Here is a 23182-nt window from a genome sequence, read left to right on the forward strand (position 1 = left end):
TCCTACACAAGGACTCCCAAGTCCCCTTACACCTCAGATTTTTTAATCTCTCCATTTAGATAATAAGTCTATGCTTTCATTTCTTCTACCAAACTGCATGACCATACATTTCCCGACACTGTATCCCATCTGCTACTTCTTTGCCTATTTTTTAAAATAAAAAGTAAGTCAGGAAACTATCACAAAACTAATTTCCAGCACTTTACCAGCTTTCCCATATAATCGGTTACTGAGAGGTAATACTGCTTGGGGTCTGTCATGTTCTCTTCAGAACTACCTGCATGGAACACCACCTCAGACAGTCCAGCTAGGACTGGAACACTATTATCCAACCACGTACCAGAACAGCACATACCAACCTTCTGCTTTTATGTCACCAATTTGCATCTGTTAAATTAAATCTCCAGTGTTAATGATTTACTGTGAAGGTTACATTTTCAAATCTTTACACCGAAAACATAGCCAGTCTGAGATCCTCCACATCCTAATTCTAGAACACTATGTAAATCTCTTCAAATTATATCTGGAGCATATTCAACTCTATTCAAATACCGTCACTGACTTATCTCTGGTAGTGCAACCAAGCCCCAACAGATAGTCAGTGAATCATTAGCTAACACACACAAGTAGATACCATTGCTTTGTCTGTTCCTGGAATCAGTCTTCACTATTCAAGCACTGAATAAAGGCTCACTGATAACTACAAGTGCAGACTAAATCACACATAGTAAATGCACATACTCATATATTAATGCAACATGACTCATAAAAGATTCAAAATGAATAATTTCAGTAATCAATATCCAATTAAAGAATTTAATCTTCCACACCATTAGTGATGTTCAAAACCAAGTAAAACAATTCTGTGATCACCATTAAAACAGCATGATGATGTTACTGTACGCAGAAGGACAGTAAGTAATTTGAAAATTGCAACGTTCGAGAGAAGCTATCCATCCATGCTGGGCTGAGCGTCGAGCTAGCTTCTCATCCTCGTAAAATAAAACAGACAAATGCTAAAGAAACGGCAAGATTGCTGCCCGATGCGCCACCAGGCGCAGAGAGGAACAACATAAGGTATATAAATTGCAAATGTTTGTTATTTAACTACCAACTTTCCACTCATATTATACAACTATGAAATGAATATTGAAAATACAAGCTTATGAATCATACAGGATACAAAGCAAAGATAAGCAATCTCACTTTTGTGGTGTGATGATTCTATAATTTATCTAAAAGTTAACATTGTAATATCTATAAAATTGTAAAATCTATAAAGATCTAATGTCATTATTCACTTTGAAGTAAAGGCGCTTTCTGCACCCTGGCCAACATTCAAATAGCTAGTGAAAAAGAGATTAATTAAGCAGTCCTCATAAATATGAGAAAATCTGCAGATGCTGCAAAGCAACACACACAAAATGCTGGAGGAACTCAGCAAGTCAGGCAGCATCTATGGAAATGAATAAACTGTTAACACTTAGGGCCAGGACCTATCCTCAGTGCCGAAGAAGGGTCTTGGCCAAAATCATCGAGTGTTTATTCATTTCCATAGATGCTGTTGCCTGACCAGCTGAATTCCTCCAGCATTTTAGATCATGGGATCATAAGATATAGGAGCAGAATTAGGCCAAATGGCCCATCGAGTCTGTGCTGCCATTTTGTCATGGCTGATCTAATTTTCCTCTTAGCCCTGATCTCCTCCTGCCTTCTCCACGCATCCCTTCATGTCCTGACCAATCAAGAATCTATCAACCTCTGCCTCAAATATACATAAAGACTTTGCCTCCACAGCTGCCTGTGGCAAAGAATTCCACAGATTCACCACTCTCTGGCTAAAGTCATGCCTTATCTCTGTTCTAAAAGGTCATCCCCCTGTTCTGAGGCTGTGTCTTGTGTGTGCTGTTTTTATTTAAACGGCCCTTTTTTTCTGTTAACCCATGTTGTGCATAGTAAGATTTTACTTGTATGTTAAACATTTTGGAACAGTCCAGTGACATAAATAATGCTATGTCAAAGGCAAGTCATTCCTTTCAAATGTCCCTGGGCAGAAATAAAGGGTAAACCAATTTATACTTGAAACAAATGCGATCTCTTAGTCCCAGTAAAGTTACAATAAGGGCATCAACTGCAAGTCCCAAATAAGAATAAATATCCTGGAAAAGAATTAACTTTAAAAAAAAACTTCCTCTAAAATGAAACTGCAGCTATAATTAAATTAAAGCGACCTAGCTGTTTTGCACTCTGATATCACTCACTACTAAACTTTATAGGACTGAGCTTTGATTGATGTTATGGGATATCACCAAAGAATTCGAAATTCCAGAAAATACTCTGATGCAACAGATTAAAATGGGCTCTTTCCTGTTCAACTTTAGGGAAAGAATCTTGCTGGATACCATGGTAAAAAAGTATAATCAGGCATTAATGTAATACTTGCATGACTTCAATAACTATAATCAATGAAATATATCTGAAGGGTAATCATTGTCATAATGAAGGGAATCTCAGCACCCAATGTCCACAGAAAACTCATGCAAAAAACAACCTCATATGCTCCAGATAACTTGTTTGATGGTGTTGGCCGAGAGAAAAAACTATTAGCACAAACACAAACAGCAACTCCCACGTCCTTCTGTAAAGTAGTGCCATGGAAGCTCGTGTCAATGGGAGAGACTAGAGGGGGCCTAAGTTTAGCATGTAGATTGAAAGATGACACACTCAGACAATCAGCACTTCCAGTACTGTAAAGAAGAGTCAGCAAGGACCTTTGTATTCAGATTCCCCTGGAGTGGAACGTGTATCCATGCAGCTCTGAAACAAAGGCTACCCTGCAACACAGCAACCTCTTCAAAGACATTCAAAAGAGCAAACTTACAGTCTTGCTACAATGCACCACTCAATTAATGTTAATACATAACCCAGATGGCATTCTTCTGCTCTAATTGCAGAAAACGAACAATTGGTAAGGTTTGCAATGCACCAACATTGGAGATATTTCTTGTCACACATGCTGAACTGCCAAGCTGTCATATGATCGAAGAAGTCATCATCATGGCACACTTTCTAAAGGTGATTTTACTTCTGGCTCCAGGATATAAAGTATCTGGTTAGTTCATTGCATTTCTTGAAAAATGGTGCCCATGATAGATTATTAGTTCCTATTATTTAATAATCATTTACTTCACATTAAATCTGAGAAAAGAACTGCCGGAAGACATTACCACTGAGAGTAATCCTATTTTTAATCAAGCATTACAAAATAATGTACTGCAGGTCAAATTTTAATACACTTAAAAACCACTAATACTTGGAACAAGCTCACTTCTTGGGGAGGACTAGTCATTTAGAAGAAAGGTAAAGGTCACATGAAATTATTGCATTCTTAAATATGAAATTCCATAGATTTTTTTGTGGAAAAGTACATTGCTTCATCATAACTACTCAAAATCCTTTTGAAAAACCCAGGTGCAAAGGAACTTTCAAGAACAAAGAAACACCAGACATATATTCAAAATGTAGAAATAGACCAAAGCTCGCTCCCTTCTGCTTCATAGACCAGTCACATCCACTTTGGAAAGATCAACAATGCAGGGGAACTGACTTTCATTTGGGCATCTTGTTTTACAAAGCACAGTTGAATTTGAACTCCAACATCAGCCCTCAAAGTCTTTACCGCTGAGGAAATCTTAAAATATAAAGTTCCCAAAAAAAGGCTTCAGTAAGAAATACAAAAATACTCTCCAAGTTTGGAGACCTGAGGTTACATTCTCCATCTTGATGTGGTACTCTCATTCCAGTGTTAACTAAAGTGGTTCACATACTACTTCAAACATTGAAATAATTATATCAAGAGAGATCATTATAAAATGCCAGTTTACAAAATTGTAATGAAGACCCATGATTAAAGATAAAAGAATAAACAAAATTATATATTCAGAAATGATGGTACATTTAATCTTTGGTTTAATTTCCTGTTGAAGGCTTCATGCTTTCACTATGAACCACTTAAAGAGGTGTACACTTCCCATCTTACCTGTAACGGAGATCTTCAGGTTTGCTTCCAGAGGCCTGTTGTTGTCCAAATTCTGACTCAACTTTAACTGTCCAGTATTTTGGTCTAAAATCAAAAGGTTAAGCTCATTGCCCTCCACGAATGTGTAGAAAAGACTATCCGATACATCCGGGTCATAGGCTGGAATCTTCCCGATCACGCCTGAAGGAAAGCTGTTTGACTTATTGGTAACATAGTTGTTAAAAATAATCTCAAAGTTGCGTAGCACTGGAGCATTATCGTTTTTATCCACCAGACGAATGTGAATTGTGGCTCGATTAACCAGAGGTGCTGAGGTTGCCTGGACCACGATGACATATTCAATTTTGGTTTCATAATCCAAATCTGTGAGAGCAATCAGGTCTCCGGTAAACATGTCCAACTGGAAAACCTCAGGGATGTTTCCTTCCACAATCTGGTACATGATTTGTGCATTTGTTCCCACATCAGGATCTGTTGCTGTGATTCTGGCCACCGAGGAGCCAACAGGGCTGTTTTCATCAATATAAATATCAAACTCATCCTTTTCAAAGGCGGGGGCATTGTCGTTGACGTCGAGCACCGTGATCTGGACATTTACAACTGCTTTAAGTGGTGGGTTACCTTTGTCAACTGCAAAGACCCTCAAGTTATAAATTGGAACATTCTCCCTATCTAATTTCCTCCCAGTCCGAATAATCCCCGATGAGGGTTCGATGTAGAAATCACCATCTCCATCATCACCACCGTGGAAGGTGTAATACACTCGACCATTGAGACCTGAATCCCGGTCAGTGGCTGAAATCTGCAAAACACTGGTAGATGAAGGAACATCCTCGTACACCGTGCCCTGGTACAGATCACGTACAAACTGAGGCTTGTTATCGTTAGCGTCATTGATCAGGATTTCAACGTACGTTGTGTCAGATTTTTGTGGGATACCATTGTCCCTGGCTGTTACTGCCAATGTGTAGGATGCCTGGTCTTCATAATCCAGCTCCATTTGCGTGGTTATAGTTCCTGTGTCAGGATCAATTTTAAACTGAGGAATGTTGTCCTCCATGATGTAGGTTATCCTGGCATTCTCTCCTGTATCTTCATCAGATGCACTGATGACCACCACTGCCGTGCCAATCGGTTTGTCCTCATTGATGCTGACAGTATAGTGTGAACTCTGGAACACTGGTCTGTGTGTGTTGGCATCTGTGACATTAATATAGACCTGAACTGTGTCCATCCGAGTTCCATCTGACGCAGTAACCGTAAGAACATACTGTCTTTCCTGCTTATAATCCAAGGGCAGCGCTAAAGTGATTAGTCCACCACCACTCTGGCTGGTTATTGAAAACCGGTTCCGCGTGTTTCCGCTTGATATCTGATACGTGACCACGCTGTTAACGTCCCGATCGATCGCAGTGACGGTCAACACACTGCTGCCCACTGGCGCGTCTTCATTCAACCTGAGGTGGTATACCCTCTCGGTAAACGTAGGGTTGTTGTCATTCACATCCAGCACAGTGATGCTGATACCAGCTGAGGAGGTCATGGATGGGACCCCATTGTCCCTGGCTTCTACACCAAAAGCGTAAAATTCAGTCGTCTCTCGATCCAATTCCGTAGCAACTATGATCCAGCCCGTATTGTTGCTTATGACAAGTGGAAAGTCAGGAGGGGTGTCTACTAGTGTGTACTCCAAGCGAGCATTGTCACCAGAATCAGCATCAATAGCCTGAATGTGAATTACTGAATACCCAATAGCCACATTCTCCAACACCATGACCTGGAAGGGTGTGCTTACAAATATTGGTGCATTGTCATTCACGTCTACCACTTGTATCATGACCAAGCCAGTGCTATTGATCAAAGGTGGCCTTCCACCATCCTGTGCTTTAATACGAAGGGAATATTCTCTTGTGGTCTCATAATCCAATGGGTTGATGATATCAATGTTGCCATTTAGAGAATCAATGTAAAACTGCCCTTTTATATTTCCACTCACAATGCTGTAATGAACTACAGCGTTGTTCCCTTTATCTTGATCAGAAGCTTTGACCTGCAGGATTTTGGTATTCACTGGAACATTTTCAGGCACTTGGACAAAGTACCGCTTCTCACTGAACTGCGGAGAATTGTCATTCTCATCCTCCACAGTAATGTAAACAGTTGCCGTGGTACTTAGAGGACCTGGGTCTCTTCCTTGATCATTTGCCTCCACGATCAGATGATATTCAGCCACCACCTCCCGATCTATAACCCCTCTGGTCCTTACAATCCCAGACCTAGTGTCAATCTCAAACACAGAATTATTTCCATTGCTGTTGACAATGCGATATAACATGTTGGCATTTGAAGGAGCATCACTATCGGTCGCCCGGATGGTCAGCAGCTCGTAGCCAACTTCAACGTTCTCCCGAATGACTTCCCTGTACTCAGACAGTTCGAAGAGTGGGGCGTGGTCATTAGTATCACTGACAGTCACGGTTAAGGTGGCCGCAGTCATTCGACGTGGAGTTCCATTATCATTTGCAGTAACTTTAAAAAAAGAAAAAAAGTTGAAGGTGAAACAACTGAGAATGTATTGACAATACAAAACTCTTAAGTTTTATACAGTCTCATGACACGTTGATATACAGCTATATAAACATAATTAGGAAGTCAGCCAGCTATGCCAAAGTCAGTAATGACCTCCCTGCTGATGGCTCAGAACACATTACCAACATAGTAGCATAGCTAATTGATTCAGTATCGATCAAGTTTCCAAATACCCATCTAGAGTACTAGCCTACAAAGTACCCGGGACACCTTCAAGGAGCAGTGTCTCAGAAAGGCAGCGTCCATTATTAAGGACCCCCAACACCCAGGGTATGCTCTGTTCTCACTGTTACCATCAGGTAGGAGGTAGAGAAGACTGAAGGCACACACTCAGCGATTCCGGAACAGCTTCTTCCCCTCTGCCATCTGATTCCTAAACGAACACTGAACCCATAAACAGTACCTCACTTTTAAAATATATTATTTCTGTCTTTGCATGATTATTTATCTATTCAATATACGTATACTGTAATTGATTTATTTATTCTTCTATATTATGTTTTGCATTGAACTGCAGCCGCTAAGTTAACAAATTTCATGACACATACTGGTAATAATAAACCTGATTCTGATTAACTGTTCATTCTTTCCACAGTAGCTACTGACTAGCTGAGTTCTTCCAACATTTCTAGTTTTCCTTCAGATTCCAACATCAGTTTATGTTGTCCAAGTAAAAACCAAATTGTGTCTGTTAAAATATATGTGACAGCATCACAATAGGGAATGTTCCCTGTACTACTGAAAATCTGCAAAACATTTCTCCTCATCTCTCTCTAACTAGAAAGCTGAACAACAACCTGCTCCCACCTCTGTACTGATGAAGACTAAAATTCTGAAGGAGAGATAATCTGTCACAGATCACTATAAAAGCTCTCCTTTCAATATACTCTTTTTGGGCAAACTCTGAAACCAAGTCATCCATGGCTTAAATCAATACCTGACAAGTGTCAGCTTAGTTGAACATCACTGTAGTACTAAAACCAGGATTCTGAATTTCTATTGGAGTTAAGCAACTAATGACAAATATAAATTCATTGCCAAAGGGGATCTTGCTTTATCAAAGACACATCCTTTCCAATGAGCTGTTAAACCAAGGGACTATCTTCCTCACAAAGGGAAATATGCAGTTGCACTTTCTGAATTAGAATAAGCCAATGCCCAAGTTCCTGAACTGCACTCTTTAAACAGACTTTAAACATTACATATGTACATGTATGTACACACACAAATGGCATACAAATTATTAAACCAACGAACCTGCTGTAGCTCCCTGTACATCATGAACCTGACCTAGAATGGGAAACTGCTTCGCTGAGGACTGCGCCTCATCCACCAGAAAAAGCAGGATCTCCCAGTACCCACACATTTCAATTCTACTTCCCATTCCTATGTGTCAGTCCATGGCCTTCTCGTGCCATGATGAGGCCATACTCAGGTTGGAGGAACAACACCTTATATCTCGTCTGGGTAGCCTCCAACCTGAAGGTATGAACATAGATTTCTTGAACTTCTGATAATTGCCCCCCCCCCCCACCTTTACCATTCCCTTTTACTTCTCTCACCTTATCTCCTTACCTGCCCATCACCTCGCCCTGGTGCTCCTGCTCCTTTCCTTTCTTCCAAGGACTTCTATCCTCTCCCACCAGATTTCCCCTTCCCTTTATCTCTTTCACCAATCAGCTTCACACCTCTTTATGTCACCCCTCCCCCTCTCCGTTTCACCTTGTACTTCTTCCTCCCCTCCCACCACCTTCTTACTCTGACTTTTCATCTCTCTTTCCAGTCCTGACAAAGGGTCTTGGCCTGAAACGTTGACTGTTTACCCTTTTCCATGGATGCTGCCTGACCTGCTCAGTTCCTCCAGCAGTTTGTGTGTGTTATTTGGATTTCCAGCATCTGCAGATCTTCTTGTGTTTGTGAATCAACAACTTCCTGTTCAATGGCATCCAAACAAGTCATGATCCTGTTTATTTTAGCAATTGATCCTCCAATGCCCTTTGTTCCAAAGTAAGCATACTAAATCGATTCCCTTCCTCCTCCCTACATTCCCACCATTGGAAAAAAAAATCAAAACTCCTGGCAAATTACTACTCAAAAGCTCAGAACCCTGGCCAACTTATTTCCATGGATTATCATTTTAACTTTCCCTTTTACATTTCAGCTTTCCATTTGGCTTCATCAATTTTAAATAAATCAGTAGGAATAATCACAATTCATATTTTCTATCCTAACAATAATGTCAATACATAAAATCAACTGATGCAGTGTTACAAGCAAAATGACATGGCTGAATTAAAACTGATAGAAATAATTGGAAGAAGTGCTGTTTTGTAAAAACACACATTGATAAGTTTGAGGATTTCTGGATTACTTACAGAAAGAAAATTATTTTGTATAAAACGCCACCCAGAAATGTGCAGATAGCAATTTAAATCAAATAGTAAAGAAGCAAAAATAGCAAATACTAAAATACTGACTAGGGAATTCATTTTGTCAAGGGGAGGGATGTTTAAAACAGATTGAAATACCTCTGCAATGTTCTGAAGTTTATTCAACTTTATGAAAAGCTCACTCCTGTCCAGGTCAAAGTTACATTCTATAGAGAGAGGATAATCCATGCCGCTGATTATTCTCTAACTTTGTCAATTATTAATTACTTAGGTGACTTGGAAAACAAAACCAGTTCACACAGAGTTGGTATGAGAAAGATATTAAAGGCATTAATAGGACAGGCAACGCTCTCATATCTTGAAACATCTGTGATGAAGTCAGCTTCCTTCCTGGACAAGCGGAGAAGGTCTGTGAGAACATATATATTAGGGAAGAATACTTTGATTGGAACAGACAAAGGTTACAGGCAGCAACATGAAAGATTTCCACCGTCTTCCCCTGATTTATAAACAAAATATTACGTCATTGGCAGAAACTGGTAACGTCTCAAGTTTTACTGACTTTATCTTACATTATGGAAAGTAATAGTTTCTTTTAAGAAACACATTAAAATTTCCATGCATTAATTATTCTCTGAACTCACAGAAAGAAATCAAAGTTCTTATTCTTCAGCACAGAAGGTTCATGAAAAATTCTTCACTCCCTATTGTTCAATTTTGTTCAACTGATGTCTGCTGCTCCTCTTCAAACCTTTTATTTCTGGAACAGTAGGTGGTGGTTTGTGTAAGAACGTAAGTAGAAACAGGAGTAGGCCATATGCCCTGTCAAGCCTGCTCCGCCATTCAAGAAGATCATGGCTGATCTAGCCATGGACTCACCTCCACCTACGTGCCTTTTCCCCATAACCCTTAATTCCCCTACTATGCAAAAATTTATCCAACCTTGTCTTAAATATACTTACTGAGGGTAGCCTCCAATGCTTCATTGGGCAGAGAATTCCACAGATTCACCACCCTCTGGGAAAAGCAGTTCCTCCTCATCTCTGTCCTAAATCTACTCCCCCGAATTTTGAGGCTATGTCCATTAATTCTAGTCTCACCTACCCATGGAAACAACTTTCCTGCCTCTATCTTATCTATCCCTTCCATAATTTTATGTTTCTATAAAATCTCTTATTCTTCTGAATACCAGTGAGTTCAGTCCCAGGGGATTCAATCTCTCTTCATAGTCTAACCCCTCATCTCTGGAATCAACCTGATGAACCTCCTCTGCGTCACCTCCAAGGCCAGTATATCCTTCTTCAAGTAAGGAGACCAGAACTGCACGCAGTACTCCAGATGCGGCCTCACCAGTACCCGGTACATTTGCAGCATAACGTCCCTGCTCTTAAATTCAATCCCTCTAGCAATGAAGGGCAACATTCAATGTCTTCTTGATAGCCCGCTGCACCCGCAAACCAACCTTTTGTGATTCATGCACAAGCACTCCCAAGTCCCTCTGCACAGCAGCATGCTGCAAATTTTTACCATTTAGATAATAATCTGCTCTTTCATTTTTCCTTCCAAAGTGGATGACCTTGCATTTACCAACTTTTCACTCCATCTGCCAGACCCTTGCCCACTCACTTAACCTATCTATATCTCATTGCAGACTCTCCATATCTTCTACACAATTTGCTTTTTCCACTCAATTTAGTGTCATCAGCAAATTTAGATATATTACACTCAATCCCCTCTTCCAGTTTGTTAATGTATATCATGAACAGCTGTGGGCTCAGCACTGACCCCTGCGGCACACCGCTCACCAATATATAGAATTAGAGACTGATAAAAGTGGGAAAGCAAGCCATTCAGCACATCATGCTGAAATAAAATTCATATAACGAAGGGTCCTGACAAAGGGTCTCAGCTCGAAACGTCGACCATACTTCCTATAGATGCTTCCTGGCCTGCTGTGTTCCACCAGCATTTTGTGTGTGGTGCTTGAATTTCCAGCATCTGCAGATTTCCTCGTGTTTGCGTCATATAACCCTTTGAGCTTTGCATTTTTAAATACTTAATCAATTCCCTTTTGAAATTTATTATTGATTCTGCATGTTACACAGTAATCTGAATATCTCTTCATCCAAAACATTTTAGTGTGTCCTTGAGGACAATCCCAAATTCCCAAATCAATGGTTTTCTAGATGTTTAAAAGGGGGTCTTGAGTTTACTCAAAGTTCCAGTTAATTTCATCCCTGCCAATCATATTGTACTTAAAGCTTTATAATGCTATTGCCTTGCTGGGATTATAAGTCCACATTATTCTAACAATTAACACTTGTTAGAATAATGTGGACTTATAATCCCAGCAAGGTATATTTCAAAGTATATTTATTATCAAAGTATACATAAATTATATAACCTTGAGATTAGTCTCCTTAGAGGCAGCCACAAAACAAAGAAACCCAAAAGAACCCATACATTAAAAAAGACCATCAAACACCCAATGTGCAGAAAGAAAAAACAATAAAAGTAAGCAAATAGACGAGAACCCTTGAGGAACTGGAGCAGGCCACAGCCTCAGGCTCAGTTCAGTGCAGAGCCGAGTAAATATCACAGAGCCCTCAGGCACAGAGTCAGGACTAACTTTGTGATTTGAAATTAAACTTTTGAACACTGAACAATGCAAATTTGATATCACAAAATAAGGTACACCACTTCATTTACATTCCATTGTTGTAATTTGAACAAAAGAATTCCAATCAAGGAGGGATCACATAGTTAGGTTTCCCCAAATTAGCACAGGCACCAACATGTATTTATTTCCTATTTATCAGAGCTTTAAATGAAATAAAAGATCCCAAAGTAGAATTACCATGATACTGCAGCTCGCAATAAGGAGTTATTGAACCAGGCAGTCAAAAGCTTAGTCAAAGAGGTAGGTTTAAAGGGGGGGGGGGGGGGTAAAAAAGAAAAATATGGAAAATCTGAAATGGAGCAGGTTTGGAAGCATCTGGGAAAAAGAAACAGTTCACATTTCAAGTCAATACCGTTACATTGGTACTAAGAAAAGTGAAAAATAGAACAAGTTTTCAGTTGAAGAGAAGCAGAAGAGGGGTGAGGAAGCTGGTAAATGGGGTGGAGTATAGAATGACGCAGAAGAGTGATAGTCTGGTTTAAAGATGTTTGTTAAAACCTAGTGAATAAGTAAAGCCATGTCTGGAGGATATGTTAATAGGACAAAATTCAAATTTGAAATATCATGGAGAGAAAAAAAAACTGAAAATTCAAGAAGCCAGACCTCAGTAGCTACCCAATTGGATTTTTTGAATTTAACACTGGGTCCCGATGCCTGTGATCCACAAAGCTGCATAAAGTTCTGGAACTCAAGTTTGCACTGAGCTTTGTTTGAATAATATAGGCATTCAAAGCAGAGGTCACAGTAAAATTCAATTTCAAAGTAAATTCATTATGAAAGTACATATACATCACCATACACAACCTTGAGTTTAGTTTTCTTGCGGGCATACTCAAAAAACCAAGAAACAGACTAGAATCAATGAAAGACTGCACCCAACAGAATGGACAAACAACCAATGTCCAAAAGACAACCAACTGTGTAAACAGAAAAGAAAAACAGAAATAAGAATATATACATACAGTACTGTGCAAAAATTTTGGGCATATATCTATAGCTAAGGTATCTAAGACTTTTGCACACTACTGTAGTAAGTTTATGTGTTGGACTATACTGCTGTACAAAAAAAATCATGACATACGTGTGCGATGATAAACCTGATTCTGATATGTCTCTCTATTGTGGACTGAGAGGGGGAAGGGATCAGGGAGAGGGGAGGGAAAGCACCAAATAGGCATCCTGTAATGACTAATAGGCCCACTGTTCGGAATCAAATGACCTTACCTGGTGTCTCAGGGCTGGGTGGGTCTGACTATTGCCACCCTCCATCCCTGCCACTCTTTCTCTGCTACTTGTCCCATTCAACCCACCCCCCGCAGTGCTCCACCCTCACCATTCCCAACAATCTCTGCTCCTTACAAGTTTACATACTCCTCTCCACACCACGTTGACAAATACAGTACTATGTGAAAGTCTTAGGCACCCTAGCTATATAGATTTTCCTAAGATTTTTGGACAATAGTGTAAATAAGCAATAAATATCGATAACGTGAGATGGAGAGTCCTTGAAAGTGAGTCCATAGGTTGTATGAGCAGTTCAGTGATGGGGTGAGTGAACTGGTTCAGGAGCCTGATGTTTGAGGGGTAAAAAACTGTTCATGAATCTAGGGGTATGCGTCCTTAGACTCCTCTACCTTCTTCCTGATGGCAGTAGTGAGAGGACAGCTTAGCCTGCGTGGTGAGGGTCCTTGATGATGGACACTGCATTCCTGCAACAGTGCTCCAAATTGAATGGAGAATTCGTGAGGACAAACAGAAGTTCAGATCTAGCCTTGTAGACTGAAAGGAGACATCTTACAAAATGCCCTCTATAGAGAAGGACACATTATGAGAAATAGATACTACACATAAAATTGGCAGTAATACAAGCAAGTGAGGTTATTGCTTCACTTGGAAAGGGTTTGGCTTCTTGGATATCACAAAGGGAGAAGGAGGAAGAGGGCAGGTTTTGCAACTCCTGCAGTTGCATGAGAAGGTGCTGTAAGTAGGGGAGCAGATATAGAATGGGGTGGCAGGTTGAACCAGTGTTACTCCAAAGGGAGATATCTTTCCACAGTTTGAAAAGGAGAGAGAGAGAGAGAGAGAGAGAGATCTGTATCTGTTAATAACATCAAATTGGAGCAGCTGGAGTTCAACGGAATGTGATTAAAGCACAAAAAATGCAAAAGTTGTAGAGGAGACTAGATGAAGGGAGGGAATTCCAATCCTTACACTTTGGCACAGAAGCCACATCTGTCAAAACGGATTGAAAATGAGAAGTGTTAGAAAGACTAGAACTGAAGAACAACTGCTGGTATTGGTTTATTACTGTCACATGTAGCTAGATACAGTGAAAAGCTTGTCCTGCAGACTGTATATACAGATCAAATCATTGCACAGTGCATTGAGCTAGAATAAGGTAAAACAACAACAATCCAGAATAAAGTGTAAAATCTACTGAAAGAGCACAGTACAAGTTAAGTGGAAGATCATAATAAGGTAGAATCAGAGGCCAACAGCTCATTTTATAGCACAAGAGGTCCAATCGAGAGTCCAATAGCAGTGGAATAAAATCTGTGCTTGAGCCCGAAGGCGTGTGCTTTCAGGCATTTGTATCTTATGCCGAGTGGGAGCGTGGAGAAGAGGGAATGTCCAGGGTGGGGGGGGGGGGGGGGTCTTTGATTATTCTGGCTGCAACAAAAAGTCAGAGGCAGAATCTGTAGAGGAGAGGGTGGTTCCTGGGATGTGCCCTCAGCTCTGTGCAGATTCTTGCAGGCAGGTTCAGAGCAGTTGCCATACCAAACTGTGATGCATCCAGACAGAATCTTTCTATACTGCATCAATAAAAATTGGTGAGTCAATAGGGACAAGCCAAACTTCTTTTGGCAATTTGCAAACAAAGAGGAAGGGTATCAAAGCTTGCAGCAGGATCTGGCCAGCTGGAAAAATGTGCTGAAAAATGGCAGATGGAATTTAATGCAGACAAGTGAGAGGCGATGCACTTTGGGATGACAAACCAGGGTAGGATTTACTCAATGAATGGTAGGGCACTGAGGAGAGCAGTAGAAAAGAGAGATCTGGGAATACAGATCCATAATTCTTTGAAAGTGGCGTCATAGTTAGATAAGGTTGTAAAGAAAACTTTTGGGCTTCATAAATCAAAGCATTGAGAACAGAATTTTGTATGTTTTGTTGAAGTTGGAGTACTGTGTGCAGTTCTGGTCCCTTTCCTACAAGAAAGGTATTAGTACAATTGAAAAAGTGCAGAGAAAATTTACAAAGACATGAAGACCCAAGTTATAGAGAAAGGTTGAATAGGTTAGGAATTTATTCTCTAGAGTAGTGGTCGCCAACCCATCGATCGCAATTGACTGGTCGATCTTTGAGACTTCTCCAGTAGATCCCGAAAAAAAAAAGAAAAAGAAATACACAAATACTGTTGAGAGATTGTTTCTGGGTTGCCGGGTTTTAATTCCGTTCTTTCTGCCCAGTGCGCATGCATGTAGCTCCCCCACCACGCACTACACAGTGTACTTCAGTGGTCCCCAACCACCAGGCCGCGAGGAAACGATATGAGTCAGCTGCACATTTCCTCATTCCATGTCACGCCCATTGTTGGAACTTGAACACACGCGAGGTCATTAGTCACCTAAACTGACACCCTCGTGCCAGGGATCACTAGTTGGCCTCGTGCGGCTGGCAGAAGTGCCATTGCTACTGGCCTGGAGCACGGACAGATGGGTGCTGACTCTAAACCTGTTCAGCACACCGAATATTCGTGGGGAACCTGGTGCTAAAATATTAGCAGACGTCCTAATTCGGGCTCAGGATTTCCTAAGTAGCAGAGCAGCTACCTCGCTGCAATCTACTGAAACATACTTTTGTCAGCCGATAGATCCTACAGGGGGGGGGGGGGGGGCGGACGCGCGCCCTGTTGCACTCCTCGCTCGGTCGGTCGCTCTCTCCAGACTGCAACCCCGGTTCGGGGACCTCCGGCCCTGACCTTGTCCTCTCACCCCACCCGTGACCAGATGCACCTGGTCAAGGCGTCTGGCCACGAGCGGGCAGGACGCTGGAGTTTGGGCCCGGAGGCTGTCTAATGAGGCAATGAAACCCTCAAAACTGCTTTGGCACCTTGAGTCAAAGCACCCTGCACTTAAAGATAAGCCCGTTGAGTTTTGTGAGCGGAAAAAACGTAAGCAAGTAGGACAGCAGCTAAGTGCCGCGAGCCGCGAAAACTAAATTGCGGAATAGACTGGACATAAGGAACTTGCTTCGAGTATCGCTGTGTTCCCGTAGTGTTTAACATCACCCCCCCCCAATCGGCCGGTCCGCAAGAATATTGTCAATATTAAACCGGTCCACAGTGCAAAAAAGGGCGGGGACCCCTGGTGTTTATACATTATTTCTACTTCCAGGTTGCGGGGTTTTACTTCCGGTCTTTTCTGCCCTGGTGTGCATGTGTGTAACTAATCGATCTGGGGTCGATCTTGCCTTTCACTAAGGCCGAGGTAGGGGATCTTGGGCTTAAAAAGGTTGGTGACCACTACTCTAGAGCATAGGAGAATGAAGGTAGATTGATAGAGGGATATAAAATTAGGAGGGGTATTGGTAGGGTAAATGCAAGCAGGCTTTTTCTACTGAGGTTGAGTGAGACAAGAACTGGAAGCAATGAGTTAAGTGTGAATGGTGAAATGTTTAAGGTTCAGAGGGCGGTGCGAATGTGGAATGAGCTGCCAGCGGAAGTGGAGGATGCAGATTCAATTTCAACATACAAGAGAAATGTGGATGGGAGGGGTATGAAGGGCTATAGTCCATGGGACGAGGCAGAGTAATAGATCGGCATGAACTAGATGGGCTGAAGGGTCTGTTTCTGCACTTAGTGTTCTACAACTTCTATGTCCTTATCGAATTCACAAAGTACTGTATATACTGAAGGATGTTCTCAAAGAGAGGAAAGATGATGGACATCACAATGTTAAAACTCAGGTATTGCTTAAACAGGAGCCTTTGCACTTTTGGAAGTATGGGAATGATCATGAATGGGATAATCAGAATCCAAATCAGGTTTAATATCACCAGCATGTGTCATGAAATGTAATCACCTTTGCAGCAATAAAACAATGCAATATATAATAATAGAGACAAAACTGAGTTATGACAAATATATATATATATAAATAATAGTTAAATGTAATCATTGGTGCAAAAATAGAAAAAAAAGTGGTGAGGTAGTGTTCATGGGTTCAATGTCCATTCAGAAGTTGGATGGCAGAGGGGAAGAAGCTGTTCCTGAATCACTGAATGTGTTCCTTCAGACTCTTGTACCTCCTACCTGATGAAGAGAACAAGACATGACCTGGGTGATGAGGGTCCTAAATGATGGGCTCTGCCTCTTAGAGGCATTGTTCCTTGAAGCATCCTGGATACTACTGAGGCTGGTGGCTATGATGGGGCTGACTAAGCTCGTAACTCTTGCCAGCTTATTTTGATTCTGTGCATTAAATCTCACCCCACCCCCAGCATACCAGGCTGTGATACAGCCAGTAACATATTTGGAATGAGTGAAAAGATGACTTTTGAATGAGTTCAGTAGATGATAGAAAAGTCAGCCAGGTGTTTAGGTGACTGGTAAAACCTGGAGACAAAGTTATCAAAGTCAACAGTTAATGAGCTACTGGACCTGACTTAACCTGGGTCAAGTATCTCCTGGAAAAGGACGAAGTGAAGCTGTGAATGGGCACGTTATTTTATTTTAACGTTTAATCATTTTTCTCACCACTTTAAAGTACTAGTTTACACTGGAATACAATTCTACATATTTGTCTAATGTAGGTCAAACACTGCAAAGCAAACATTAAGTGAACCTTTTACAGTGAAGAGCTCTGTAATCAATTTTAGCCCAGGATGAGTTAAACATTCAGAGACTGGCCGAAGCTGAACGCTTCAAGGAACTTCTAAAGAGGATATAAACCAAAACAAGGAACTTTGTGCAAACACTCACCTTTAAACACGTGCGTGTCCTTGGTCTCTCGGTCGAGCGGTTGTGTGGTGGTAACGGCTCCCGTGTCGGAATCCATGTGGAAGTAGTCACTGGACCTGCTGTCAAACAGCGCTTCCATGGTGTACTCCAGCCGGCCGGCCTCCCCTTCATCCAGATCGTTGGCGGTCAGCACTATGACCTGGGTCCCCGCGGGCTCGTTCTCAGGCACGGACACCTGATAACTGGGCAGCTGGAACTGGGGGCTGCGGTTAGCGCTTCGCCTCCGCCGAAACGGGCGTTTTTTCCGCGAGCCGATCCTGCGCCAATCTCTCACCCTGACGCGGATGAAGAGCGGGTGCATCCGGTGACCCGAGCAGACGAGGTGGGCGACAGCTGGCTGGGTGTTCGGGCCCACACAGAAAGCCCCCGTGGCAAGGCTCCCGCCCGGTCCGAGCTGCAGAGACCGTGAGGCGTTCAGACTGGTGCAGAACAGAGCGTCCGGCTGCAGGAGTGCGGGCACCATCTCTTTCACGTCGAGCAGTTGCCCCGCCGCCAGGCAGCCGCTTTGCCGCGAGTGCCCCTTGGCCAGGAGCACCTCGATGGTGAGGTCGGGCACGAGCGGCTGCGGCGCACCTTTCCTCCTGTACTTGATGTAGCAGTCTTGGCCATGCACGTAAACGGCGAGGCGGGCTCGAACCACCATGTAGCCCCACGGCCTGGGCGCCCCCAGGTGCAGCGAGAGGGGGGACGGGTTGGAGGGCAGCAGCGCGCAGTCCAGGGGCCCCCTCTGCCTCAGCTCCCCCGAATGAGCGCCCAGCTCCAGGCGTCTCCGCAGTGGCTCCGGAGTCACCAGCCTGTCCACCTGGTAGAGCCAGCCCGTCGTATTCAGGGACAAGTTGGCGAGTGGCGGCTCCCCGGGGCCCGAGCCCTTCCCCTGAGTAAGGTGCAGCTTCAAGCTGCCCGACGGCGGCATGTGCAGGAGGAGAACCAGGAGGACCCGGCAACCAAGCGACATGGTTCGGGAGGCTCTTTAAAACAAACTCTCGGACTGGTAAATTGCACGGCAACTGTTCATCCTAACAGCCGGCGCCCTCGGCGCCCCCTTCACCTGTGTCCCCAACTTCCTTCACCCAGTCCCGCTGGAGTCTGGTATGGTCATCTTGGATCTCACGCACACTTTGCCCTATATTCTCTCACTTCCGAACCCTCTCCCCTTGTTTTTTTTTTATCGCTCCTGTCAATTCCTTCCCTTTTCCCCTTCCTGCTTTTTTTCCTTACCCCTCCGACCGCTTCCTTGCTTTAATTTGAACCCGACTTTGTTTCAAGATGGCTCCGCCACCCCTGGGTCTCGTTACCACCATTAAACCTGTTCCCGTTTCTCAGGCTCTTCAAACTTTCACCAACGCTGAAACTTCTGTCCTCTGACGGAACCCGCGGGAAACTGAGAGCCCAGAACGAGAGCCAGAGGCGGCCAACGGCTCCCATCCCAATGCATCGGGCTCCCTCCCCCTGCTCTCCAAAGCCCACCTCCTCCCTCGGTAACTCCCGCTGTGCCGCTTGCTCCAACTCTCTTCCTCCCTCTCCTCTTTTGCCCGGTGTCCGGCGTGATATCTAGTCCCTTCCCCTTCCCGCAACAAGTCTCTCTCTCTCTCTTTCTCTCGCTCTCTCAGGTGTGCTTGTAGCTCTCTGCGCAGGATCAGTCTTCGGACCCGCCTGTTCCTCTCTTCCACCGAGAGGTGCACAGTTACACCGAAAGAAAACGCAACGATTCGATCACAAACACAGTTGCATAGCGGGATCCGCACTCGGGCGCCAACAACTCCACCGCCACCAAATGGATTAGGCAGACAACACAGTCGCCATGTGACCCAGTGTCCAACTCGGGAAGTTATGAACTTAGTGCAGATGTTAAAAGTGTCGGAGAGAGGGAAAAAAGAGGCGATCGTGTGCTTGGGGAAAAAAAACGCAGACATCCGTTTGTAGTTTTTTTTAAAAAAGGTGGAGAAATGCAGGTTGTTGTCATGGTGACGCTGAGTTTGAACAAGGATCCCAGGAGACGGGATGTGGGCGTTTCATTGAGAAACAAAAGCGACAAAGCGAAAAGGAGACAGCCTGTAACCTTAAGCTGCAGCGGCTTGGAGCGAGAAAGCACTTGTTAGCGAAACAACCCAGGCAGAAATTACAAGATGTTCCTAGATTGTGTAGTTAGTTTGAATGAGAACAAATTTCACTTTCATGACTAACATTTTAATTTATAAATTACTTGGGTACAGTCTGATCATCAGAAAAATAATATCCATTCTACAATTGTTACTCTGATTTTAGAAATTTATGTATATTTTCTGGTCTCCGTTTCAATTCTGAAATAATATTCCTGTCTTTGACTCAGTTAATTTGTTTCATACAAAAATTAGTGCCAAGGTCCAACTGTTGTGTATGTTTCGCTACACTGAAGTTAAAAGCGTAACTTTATTTAATAACCCGTTTGATTAGCCTTGTTAAGGTAGAAATTAAATAATAATTCAAACCCAAGAAATGATTCGGATACAAATCTGTGCCCATAATTTGGAGAATTAAAAACAAGTATCTGAATCTTGGAGCTAGTTCCTATGAACATAAACGACTAAAGGAATTAATGAAAGGGAGGGATATTCCGCATTTTGAAGATGCTGTTGCTTTCCTTCTGTTAATCCAAACATCACACAATTGAACCGCCGCCGCACTTCTGAGGCCTTCCGCGATCTACCTTTCACTCAGAATATAAAAAGATAGTTGTCCTTCCTATATTCATATTGGGGGGAGGGGGCGGAATAGAGAAAGGTTCGAATGATAGAATCTCTGGAACCTGAAATAAATTCTACGTATTACTCCTTCAATTATTCTGTGTTAGTTCTTTTCCAAGTGTTCGCAGCCCGGGCAAATGTCTATTTACCGGCTCCACTACATCATTGTTTTCTTTGAAACACGTATTAGTTTTCACAGTCTTCCAATAAACTAGCCATCTTCGGTTGATTCCACGCTTTTAAACGAAAATACTGTTCTAGCATAGGGGTTCCCAAACTGGAGTCCACGTTCGCCTTGCTTAATGAAATTATTGGTCCATGGCATAAAACCTTATTAAATCTTCCGGCTCTATATTCCGTTCCTGAACAGCCCTTCTGCCAAAATAATTGCTCGATGTCGGGAAATTAAAGCAATAACGATAAGAATGATTTGGTATGGCCCTTGGAACAGAAAATCCTCCAAAAAAAAATAGTGGATACAGCCCAGTCCATCACGGATAAAGTCCTCCCCATCGTTAAGCACATCCACACAGGACGTTGTCGCAGGGATCCCCACCGCCTAGATCCTGCTCTCTTCTCGCTGTTGCCACCAGGAAGAAGGTACGAGCGCCTCGGGACCCCCACCAGCAGGTTCAAGAACAGTTATTACCCCTCAACCATCGGGCTCTTGAACCAGAGGGGATAACTTTACTCGCCCCTTCACTGAACTGTTCCCATTTTCATTTTCAAGGACTCTTCATCTCATGTTCTCCCAATATTTATTGTTTGTTTTATTTCGTATTTGCACAGTTGGTTGTTTGTTCGTCCTATTTGGGGATGGGGGGGAACGTTTTTCAATGATTCAATTGTTTCTTGGATTTACTATGTATGCCTGCAAGAAAACGAATTTTAGGGTCGTATATGGTGATATATAGGTACTTCGGTTCAATATTTTATTACATATGCTTTCATGACACTGATATCCCGAAACAGACTTTTAAGTACTGGCGTGATTCCTGCCGCATCGGGTTGGGAGGCAGTTGATTACAACATAACAATTCGACACTTGTGTGACAGCTCTGATAATGGAGTAAGAGTAACCATGTCGCTTTACTCTTATCTAAACGCGTCGCTCGTGGCTGCTTAAATAAAAACATGCAGCTTTTGAAGTAGCAGGGCCTGTGTTAATATAACGCCTTAAAAGTAGCAAGACCAACCAACGCTATTTGGCGTGAAAGCATCAAATTTGACATGGGATCACATAAAAGAGAACTTGGCCGTTAGCCAAAAGCTTAGTAAATGTTAATGTTTTAAGCTAAGTGAAAGGAGGTGAAGTTTGGCAGGGAATTCCAGGTCTTGGGACTTTGGTGGCTAATGGTATTGCCATGAACGGTGGTGGTGATCACTTTAGAGATGATAAAGCAGCCAATTCTGGAGTATTGAGAGGCTGAACGACCTTAGAGAGAGAAAGAAGGGTGAGAATCCTCTGACAACTTCTATCCTGTGGTGGAGAGTATATTGACTGGCTGCATCACAGCCTCTTATGGAAACACCAACACCCTCGAACTGAAAATCTTACAAAAGGTAGTGTATAAGTCCATAAAGTCCTCCATCAGAACTTTGAATCATTACTGTTCATCGCTATTGTCACACTCTTGGATGAACCTCATACCATAATGATGAAATTTTGATCTTTCAATCTAACTGGTCATGGACCCTACACTTTATTTGTCTATCTGTACTGTACTTTCTCTGTAACTGTAACACCATAGTCTGCATTCTGTTTTTATCCCCTTTTTTGTACTCCTTCAATGTACTTACATAGGGAATGATCTGTCTGCGTGGCATGCAAACAAAAGCTTTTCACACTATCTAGGTACATTTTCATCTATCTGTTGAGATACAGTGTTGAGGAGGCCCTTCAGACCTTTCCAGCTGCACTGCCCAGCAACCCCATATTTAACCCTAGCCTAATCACAGGACAATTTACAATTAACCTACCAACTGGTACGTCTTTGGACTCTGGGAGGAAACCGGGGCACCAGGAGGAAACTCATGCAGTCACAGCAAGAACGTACAGACAGAGGTGGGAATTGAACCCAGGTCGCTGATGCTGTAAGGCGTTGTGCTAACCATTACACTACCGCGTCACCCCCCCCCCCCATGTGATGATAATAAACCAAAGACCGATTATTTAGGAGCCAAAGTAAATAAGCACACATTGATGATTGTACATGGGCCCAGTATGAGTTAGAAGTTCAGCAGAGTTTGGAAAACATCAAATTTACAAAGAATAACATGAGGAAGGTTATCCACAATTATTCTGGAATAGTTAATTCTAGAGGCTTTAAAAAGCCATGGCTGATGGCTTGTTCAGAAACAAGATGAAGCAAGGGTAAACTAGAGCTGATTACAGAGGTAGTGATCAATGGTCGTTACTAGCAGAAATCATGGTCTCAATCTGAATCTTTTTGCAGGGATACACATTGTACTATGTTATCTACAGTTTACTAAGTAAAGCAATTTTATACAATCCAGATTGTGGCTCAGTTATTCAAGTAACTGTGTTTGTTACTGCGATTTTTTTCAATCCATTCACCCTAATACATCCAGTTAATTCAATTGGACCCTGGCTGCATCTTAATACCAGTGAGGAAACTACATTCTTTACTCCATGATAATTTCACACAATTTATATATAGGAAAACATGGTCACAAACCATGTTTTGCTGAAGGTTCAAATAATAATTACAAATATTA

General features: G+C 42.4%; 1 protein-coding gene and 1 long non-coding RNA gene across 6 annotated transcripts in view; one reads left to right on the forward strand and one right to left on the reverse strand.

Moving 5' to 3' along the window:
- celsr1a (cadherin EGF LAG seven-pass G-type receptor 1a) overlaps window positions 1-19336 on the reverse strand; it is a 368062-nt gene extending 348726 nt beyond the window's left edge. For 4 of the 5 annotated variants that reach the window (XM_073066354.1, XM_073066352.1, XM_073066353.1 and 1 more), the window contains exons 1-2: window positions 17682-19336; window positions 4040-6568 (exon numbers count right to left, since the gene is read on the reverse strand). In XM_073066354.1, coding sequence (XP_072922455.1) covers window positions 4040-6568; window positions 17682-18675 — 3523 coding nt within the window. In that variant the 5' untranslated portion in view covers window positions 18676-19336. The remainder of the gene's footprint in view (window positions 1-4039; window positions 6569-17681) is intronic. The other variant, XM_073066355.1, reaches the window with a different exon arrangement.
- On the forward strand, window positions 18551-22955 carry LOC140738689 (uncharacterized). The gene is made up of 2 exons (XR_012101422.1): window positions 18551-18711; window positions 19331-22955. It is a non-coding gene; the product is annotated as an uncharacterized lncRNA (long non-coding RNA).
- The last annotated feature ends 227 nt before the right edge of the window (window positions 22956-23182 follow it).

The sequence above is a fragment of the Hemitrygon akajei genome, chromosome 14 (assembly GCF_048418815.1).
Source record: "Hemitrygon akajei chromosome 14, sHemAka1.3, whole genome shotgun sequence".
Taxonomy (NCBI): Eukaryota; Metazoa; Chordata; class Chondrichthyes; order Myliobatiformes; family Dasyatidae; genus Hemitrygon; species Hemitrygon akajei.